At 27.1% G+C, this 9,466-nt stretch overlaps 1 protein-coding gene across 1 annotated transcript; it reads right to left on the reverse strand.

Annotated features, from left to right (window-relative positions):
- Window positions 1–437: 437 nt before the first annotated feature.
- LOC124922096 (glycerol-3-phosphate acyltransferase 1) lies at window positions 438–2,221 on the reverse strand. Its single transcript, XM_047462823.1, has 2 exons — window positions 1,469–2,221; window positions 438–1,355 (listed from the first exon to the last, which is right to left on the reverse strand). Exons 1-2 carry the CDS (start codon window positions 2,198–2,200, stop codon window positions 438–440), a joined length of 1,650 nt encoding a protein of 549 aa, XP_047318779.1. The 5' UTR covers window positions 2,201–2,221.
- Between the last annotated feature and the right edge of the window lie 7,245 nt (window positions 2,222–9,466).

Genomic DNA, 9,466 nt, shown 5'->3' on the forward strand with positions numbered 1-9,466 from the left:
CTATCAATAGTCAATATTTAAAAAAAAAAGGACATATTTATCAAAAAATAAAAATAAAACAATATCGTCCTTTAAGACTCACAATATATTAAATTAGACGGCATCTTGTACATGTATCATCTCTTCGTTAAATAAAATAAATAAACTATCATATAGGAAAAGTAAACATATATATTAACTTATAGTACAATGTCACATATTAATGATTAATCCAAGTTAACTTCTCGTGAACAATCAAATGGAAAACAATAACAAATATTATTATTATTATTATATATAAATAAAATAAAACCATACTAGCTCAATGGGCGTGACATGCAAATATAATATTTAACTCGTATGTTGTAATCAAATTAAACAAAGTTTGAGTAGACAACCCACCCAATCCAAAACAAACCAAACCACGACCCCAAGCTAAAAAAAATAGTGGTACGTAATTAAACCCGACCCTTTTTCTCTCTAGTATTATTGTCTCGTTCAACAATTCCTTCGTTCCCCGCCAACATCAAATACTTATCCCTTCGAGTAAGCGTGGTGCACTCGAACCCTAACGCGTTTCCCAATTGTTTTTGAATATAGTTAGCAACTTCAAAACTAGTCATTCCACCCGCACAAGTCTTCTCTTTTGGAACCTTCTCAAGTATATTAACATAATAAGCCGGCCTAGGGTTCATCAAAAAGAATATTGGATCCAAACACTTCAAACCACTTGCCGTAGTCCCATAAAACATAGACACCTTTGTGTTCATCGCAACCGGCACAATCTCATCCGTTAATTCCGCAAACAAAGAGCTGAATCTCAACAAGAAAGGCTCCCTACACGTAGTCCCTTCAGGACAAACCACAAGATCTCCTTCCTTAAGTAGCCTTTCCATCGTCGACCCGTCTCTTTTTCGGTCCCTAGTTAACCTAACCGTTTTAATTGGAGCCAATATCTCCGACATCTTGCTTAGGCTATATGTAACGGCTGTCAATGGTTTCCTCAATGAAGTGCTTAGAAAAACAGGGTCGAGGAGTGTTCTGTGAGTGCATACGTAGAGTACACCTTTATTAGTGGTTTTCGTTGGATCTTCGATGTTTTGGATTCCTTTGACTATGATTTTTACACCACTTAAGTTTCCTATGAAACTGACTGCTTTATATGGGAGGAAAATACCAATAGAGAGTCTGAAAATGGCTAGGACGAAACCTAATGGAAGCCAAATGAACATGGCTAGAGTCGCCATTGGAGTTGGTAGAAAAGCTAACCTACCATCATGAAACACTATTGGCTTTGGATTTTTCTCTCTTTTAATTATTGAATTATACACATTAGTGTTCTTGCTCTCTTCGTTGGTGATCACCACATAAGCTTCCTGCATGCACAATTCCATGTTATGATCATCGTAGTTGACTAAATGTTATAATAATTTCTATTAGGTCTAAGGTATTATAAAAAAAAGAAGAAAAAAGAGAGAGAAATTGTTACCTTGCATTGAGAGAGAAAGAGATGATCATGAACAGAGGAGCTTCCAAGACCTAAATCAGGTTTCTTTTGATCTTCAAACAAGTCATTGAAAGCTTTGTTCTTAACAAGTAAACCAGACCCAGATAAAAAACCAGTGAAATAATTCCCATAAGTTTGCAGTTCAGTCCCTAAAACTTTTCCAACTTCCAAATACTCCTTCAGAAACCCCTCAACCAAAACCCTAGGCACGGTTGTGAGGACAACCCTAGACCCAGTAGAAGCAAACACCTCGTAAACATCGAGGTTAAGATTGTCAAGATAAAACTTGGGCAAGACAGCTCTACCGACACTCTCCATATCCTTCAACCTTAACCCAACAAAAGTGACAAAGATCATCACCTTTAGTTTAAGGTCATGGTTTAAAACCCATAAAACAGGGCATGTTAAAAGTAAGAGAAAAGCTCTGAAAATACTTCCTCCTTCGAAAGCAACAAGCATGAAAAAAGGAAAGAAGGAGGAATTGGAATTTTTGAGTAAGGTTCCATGATCAATATCACAAACCAACGTTTGGTTTTCCCGGTTTTGTAAGGTGCACTTTGATACGGTAGGGTACAAGGGAGGTGGTTGTTGTGTGGATCTGAGAAATGGGTTTCTAAAATAGGAACCATAATTTCTCATCTTCATTGCTGCTTTGTAACATGAGATCGCTAAAAGCTGGTATAAGAGCCATTCTGCTATCTTTAAAACAGCCATGGTGAATTTGTGATGAATTGAATTGAGATTATGATGGGAATTTATAGAGAAGCAATTAAAGGGTGTGGACAGAGTACGTTGACTATAAAGAATGACATTAATGTTTTTTTTTTTTTTTAAAAAAAAAAAGGAATTCTTTGAGTATGGTATATGTGTTCATCGCATGGGGCTTTGGGTGTTAATATTTTTCTTCTTATTATTGCTTTGTTTATGTTTGAAGCAATGTTTTTGGTTAGTTAGAGTGTTGGTGACCATCTTTTTGTTTTTTTTGAAAATATGCATGGCATGCAATTTGCAAAGTTTCAATGTTTTCTCTTTCTCTCTCTTTCTATCCCATACAGACATGTTCATAGAGAGTTGGTATGCGTGCACATGGGGTATGATTATTTATTAATAGTGAAGAGATAAAGCATGTAAAAGATGATGATGAAGAAATTAATGTAAAATTATTATAATTAAGGTAAAAATGGTTTCTTTATAAATATTATCAACACCAGCTCAGATGATCATATCAGATCTTGCAATCGAATTGCAGAGTCAACCTCAACTACACAGAAGAATTTAATGGGAGTGAGTTGACTTTTGTTTTGAGTTAAAGAACTTAGGTTTAATGAAAGAGAGAGGGAGGAGGGTCACCAACATTATTCAGAAAGGGCAGCCTTTTCATTAATTATTCATTTTTCATAGGTTTTGTTTTTGATTATTTGGGTTAATTAAGAGTTTGTTTTGAAAAAATGAAAGTATGTTTAAGAGTATGTAGATTATTAATTGATTTTTTTAAATTGGTCATGTATAATGAAAAAAAAAATAATGATAATAGTTTAAGCATATTGACAAAATTATACAATAGATTAGTTGAGTTTTTCGATTCTTAAAAAGGATGACTAGCTCTCGAATATTAGAAAATATCAAAATAATAACATTAGAAATGATACATGTTGACTTCTTTCAATTTGTTACTATCATTGAAAGTTTAACCATTTATTAGTTGAGATTATTTAGAATAAGTTATTAAAAATATTTAAATTTATATAAAAGTAAAGTAAAATGAGTGTTTTTATATTTTTATTAATTAATTTAATTGATAAAGTAATAGTTTTATTTTATTGATTTATTGGAATCCAACTAGGTGTACTTAATACCATTGAATTAAACAAGTCTTATATATAAAATCTTAATTGAAATAATGTGTTGATATCTCTGTCTAACTTTAATCTACAAGTTAATTGGTGATTGGTTAAATGATGGTAATGAAATTAATTATATGAAGATGCATGTTTAAAATTGACCGGTTCATTAATTATATTAATTAAAGATTAAAATAACAAATTATACTCATTCAAATAAGCAAATTACATATTAATTATATATTACAAGTTGTTAATTAAGAAAGCAAAATACAATTTAATGAAAACCTTAGAGGTGCACTTTTTGGCTAGCCCAAATCTTCATCCAAAAGATTAGGAAATCTTCTTTAGTTAGTTCATCCATAATTTATTAAAATCAAGATTAAAAATAAAGTGGCACTTTTTTTCTTCTGAATATAGTTGAATATCAATAAGAAACTGCTCCACATGATGACTTAATACACAAATTTGAGCCTAGTAAAGATTTTCGAATTATTTTATATGAAATTTAATTGATTTAAAAACAAAAGTACATATTTGATGTTAAGAGAACAACATGTGGCATTTATAATTGTGAAATTTTAATTAATTATATATTTTTCATAGAAAAAAAAAAACTATATAATTTAATTGGAAGACATTAAGGTGGGACCATTTGCAGTTTTATGGTAAGTTGTGTGTTGGGCTCTCAACTGTATTCCACCAATAATAACTTTTTATTGACTTTTCTTCTTCTGCTATTTACCACTGTTGGATCACCCAATTCATTCAACTTTTATATGGCACCGAAAATGTCAAATCAAACAAACTTATATATTTTAATCATTTTGTTAATATATAATATATGCAAAGTGATTCATAGAGTTTATTTGATATGGGTTATTTTAGATTTATTTTATTTTTATTTTACAGATTTTATATAATTTTTCTTTATATCATGCATGTTAGGTTATTGAAACAATTAAATTACTTATTTTATTAATATTAAAATAATCTTATTTTATCTTTATAAAATCTAAATTTTAAATACAAAAAATATTATAATAATTTAATAAATTAAAATTCCAAATAATTTATTTTTTATCAAACAATATTTATTTGGACAAAATAAAAAAAGAACAAACCCTTAGAGCCAGCTTGATGTTGGTTTTTTAAATTTTTTTACCCAACTCAGTTTTATATTATTTGAAAAAAAAATGGTTTTTTATATATATTATTTAAATACCTTTATTTTGTTTAATAATAAATTTTTTTAAATAATAATTTGATATTTATTTAATGAATATAATGGTGGGTTTGAAATAAAATAACCAAATAATCAACTCTTAGAGTTAATTTGTTATGAGTTAATTAAGATTTGTTTGAAAAGATTATATTGGATGAAAAAATAAATATTTTAATTTTTAATTGATTGAAATATGTCTTATTAATTTACAATAGAGTCATATTAACCTAATAAATAAGTTGTTATATATGGTGGATCTATAGTATGTTTTTTGATAAGTTGTCTGTGTAAACATGTGTTATGTACATAATAATAATATATGGAGAAGAAGAACATGTGTTAATCTCATGAGCAGTTAGGATCATGCTTTTCTGTTAATTGGGTTGGTGAGTCTTCAATCATTTGATATTGATGATGTTGAATAATAACCTTGCATAATTTTTGCATGTAACTATCACCCCTTTTATATTTCACTATATATAATTATATGAATTTCAAAGTTATAGCAACATTATATCTTTATTATTTGTAAAATTAAAATAAATTCTAAGAATATTATATAATTTAAATTAATATTCAAATTAAATATTTTATAAAAATATTTTAAAATTAATTTATAATTTTTTTATCTTAAAATAATATAAAATATGAACAAAATAATAATTAAAAACGGGTACTTAGTTGTCTAGCCGTGTGGACTATGGAGAGTATTTATTATAATGTTATGGACTTCCATCATATTATTGACACTTGGTTTTAAATCTTAATCCAATGATGTTTACCTTAAAATATATGAAAAATGGGTAATATTATGGATATACAAATTCAGATCTGAATTAACCTACACGGATCGATTTATTTTTGGTCGCCAATAATGCGTAAAGTATTTAGTCGCCAATAATGCGTAGAGTTTGTACCCAACGAAATTGTTTTAATGTATATTCATTAATATTCACTGAATTGTGTTTGATATTGATATATATTGATTAATACCCACCGAAATATTTTTGACGTGTAATAGCTGGATACCGAAATATGTTTGGTGTGAATGAATTAACATCCACCGAAATCATTTTAATGTGTAGACATATTGGCTAATAACATAGGTGGGTAATACCTACTTTTTTTTAAAATATATATTTTAATTTAAAATTACAATCAAATTTGTTAAAAAACATATTTTTAAATTAAATAATAACAACATTTAGCTTCCAAAATAATTAACAATATATTTTAAAACTTCAAATATTTGAACAATTAAAGAAGGTATCAAGTTTTATAAAAATATATTTAACGTCTAAAATATAGCTATTTGTTCAATAAATACAAAATTACTACGTTTAGAGTATTCACAAACTTTTTGAAAAGATTTTTTTGAAAGCCATCTACAAAATCCTCTAAGGACAACCTATGAATTACGATAAACAAACAATTAACATTTCTAAAAAAATGAAGAATCTAAATCTATAAAATGATCAAAGACTATACGATAGTTTTAGAATATACTAGTTGAATTTTCGTCTTCTTCGTTATTTGATCTATATTCTTCGTGACCCGAATTCAATTTCTCTAAAATGTACAAAATTAGTAATTAGAGTAACAATAAAATTAATCATTTTAAATATTAACCTCACATATATTATCCAGTAACGTAGAAGGATGAATCGAGGAAGAGTAATATTAAAGAATATGGATTGACGTTAAATATTAACTTCATGATTTGATTGGGTGACATCGATGGAGATTGATCCGATTAAGATTGATTGACAAAGAAGTTTGACATCATATCAAATATTTTCTTCTCAAAGCTATCATTAGTCTCTCCTCGATCCACCGGCTAATCTCCTAGCTTCTTTTTTTTCTTTATCTACTAAGTTAGCGTTTGTTATATGATATTAATTATATAGGTATTAATTGTAAAAGATATAAGTTGTAAAGGGGTATTAAGAGATATAAATTATATATGTTATTTGTATTTGGTTGAAAGTATAAATTTTATAATTTCGTGTTTGGTTGGTAGTATAAAAATATTGTATAAAATGTAAAAGACATTTTTACCCTTTATATTTATATAAATTTAATTTTGTTTATTTCTTTCCATTCATGTGTTTTTTTATTACATATAATTTGTAAACATATTTTGTGTTAGGTTATAAAATGTTATTAACAAATGTTGATCTTTGTTTAGGTTGAATATTGAATATTTTTTTCTAACTTTTAATTCTTTTATTTGTTTTTTGTTTATAGGAAATCTTACTCTTTAGATCTAATTTAATTATCAAGTTTCTTACCACTATATTAAATAATCACCACTTTAATAATAAGTAGTTTTTATTTATCTTATTTAAGTTTATCACAATATATTAAATTTTATCACAATATATTAAATTATCTTATATATTTTATAGCACCAATAATTTATTTAAATTTTTATTGTTTTATTTATTATTTAATATTATATATATTTAAATAGAATCTATATCTAATATTTTTTTTATAATAATTTTAACATTTTTGAAATTGAGGAAGTAAATGAGCACTATATTAACTTCTTATATATATTTAGTAAACTGTAATTAAAAAAATGTAAATAACATATCAAATAGGAAGGAAAAAATAATTAAAATATAAAGGTAAATATGAAAATAGGGTTTTCAAAGAAAAGAAATAATAAAAATATAAGGGTAAAAATGGAAGATATTTTTTTTATATAAACTTGTAACTGGTTCTATTAGGTACAAATTTGTACCTAGTTTAAAGTATAAATTATATGTCTTTTAAATACTGTTTATATAAAATAATCAATCAAACACTTAAGTAAATTTACTATTAGTATTATTATTCTATACCTACAGTTTAATAACTGCATAACAAACACAGCCTAATTGTAATTGTAAATATTAATTTCATGTAATAAATAAAATATAAAACAATAAAGTGTAAATTATTTTATTGTAATTAATTTGTATATTGAAACCTTTGTAATTACACATCTAATTCTAAGAGGTTATTCTCTATTATGACATTTAATGTATTGTAATTAAATTTACACATTCAATTGCATATAGTTACAAATGACATTTTAATGAAATTAAACAAAATATGGTACATGTAATTACATTCATACAATAAGTTCTCAGAAGTCCTTAGAGTTATTTGATAATAATAACTCTATAAATAAGGCTTGATATCTATAGAGACCTAAGTCTATTTTTTATTTATTAAAAACTTGCATCATTGAGGGTTAAAGAAGCATAAAAGGTTTAGAATTTTTTTAAAGATTGTGCATCGTGTTGATGACAATATTCATAGAAGAAACGTTAAGGTTCATCGACGATCAATCAATGTACAAATATGACTAGAGGTATATGCTCGATACAATCACGCCTATTCAATTTAATATTCATAAACTTTTCTAAAATCATTAAATCAAATCTCTGTCTTATTTATTATATTCAAATCACTTATATGTTATATATATTGATTTTTGATTAGCACATTAATCGTTTGCACTTCTTATTACTTTATGCAAATATTATGTTTGTGTTAATCTTCTTGGTTTATATATCATGATTTGTTTGCACTTTTATATTTTGTGTAAACATTAAATTTTAGTAAATACCATGTGATAATACAATTTAATTGGTTAGAGAGTAATCACATCATCTTTAATCGATTAACTTGTATATTCAATTTTTTAAATCACACTAAAACATTTATTGTGATAATAACATAAGATGTGTGATAAATTAGATTAAATATAAAATCATATTTCTTAATCTACCTAGAGAAATTAAGAAATGAACCTGAAATGTTTTTATTGTGTGGATTAACATGGAATCGAATATGGATAGACCAAAATCGATAAAAATGAAAAAGGTCGGTTGAAGTATATATTGTTTTTAGTCTATTATGTTTTCGACCGAAAAAACTGAACTAAAGGTCTACCTTCCTTAGTGGTTAAAAAAAGGGAAAAAAATGAAAAAAAGAAGTGCCGTGTGAAAATACAATTCAATTAGAATATTTAGTTTTTAAAGTCACACTAAAACATTTATTGTGATAATAACATATAATATGTGATTAATTAAATATAAAATCACATCTCTTAATCTACCTAGAGAAATGAACATGATGTGTTTTTATTATGGGGATTAACATGGAATCTAATATGGATTGATCAAAGTCTAGAAAAATAAAAATGGTTGGTCGAAGTATATCTTGTTTTTGGTCTATTATGTTTTTTCGACCGAAAAAACTCAACCAAGTATATTTGAACTAGAGGCCTTCAAATTTGATTTGCGTCATGTGTCCAAGCCTCGAACCATTGTGCAAGTGGTTGAATTGGAAAATTGTTTTTTTATTATTTATGTTTGAGGCTTTATTGCTTTGTATGATAATCAAAATAATGTAGGAAATGTGTGTTTTTATTGTGTGGATTAACATGAAATCGAACGAGGATCGATCAAAGTCAAGAAAATGAGAAAGGTCTGCTGAAGTATCTTATTTTTTATTTGTTATGTTTTCCGATCGAAAAAAAATTAAATAATCAACTAAAAGTCATATGCATTCCTAGCTGCTGGAAAAAAAAGTGAAGTAGGGATTCGAATAAGAGATTTTGCTCCCGCCTTGCACCATCACATCTAAGCCTTGACCGCTGCAACAATGATTTTTTTTGGTTTAATCTTTATCGCGTTTCATACATAAGATTTTCCTCACATTTAGAAATTTAAAGAAAAATTGTAATATTTGGGATTGGAACCAAGACCTCCTACCCTCTTTTCAGTCAGCACTCCAAGTCAACATTTAGTCGAGACTAACTTTGTGTCTGGGCATTCTCTTGCTTATGTCCGTGCACCCATTCCGCCCATGGTCTGAATCGACCCCCGCTGATTGATCCGCTCATTATTTCAGCAA

Source organism: Impatiens glandulifera, chromosome 1 (genome assembly GCF_907164915.1).
Source record: "Impatiens glandulifera chromosome 1, dImpGla2.1, whole genome shotgun sequence".
In the NCBI taxonomy this organism is placed as follows: Eukaryota; Viridiplantae; Streptophyta; class Magnoliopsida; order Ericales; family Balsaminaceae; genus Impatiens; species Impatiens glandulifera.

Excerpts from the sequence above, each read along its gene's own strand:
- LOC124922096 (XM_047462823.1), bottom strand. The coding sequence starts at position 2,200 with ATGGCTGTTTTAAAGATAGCAGAATGGCTCTTATACCAGCTTTTAGCG. Across the intron at positions 1,356-1,468 it reads TCTTTCTCTCTCAATGCAAG|GAAGCTTATGTGGTGATCAC; the intron begins GTAACAATTTCT and ends TTGTGCATGCAG.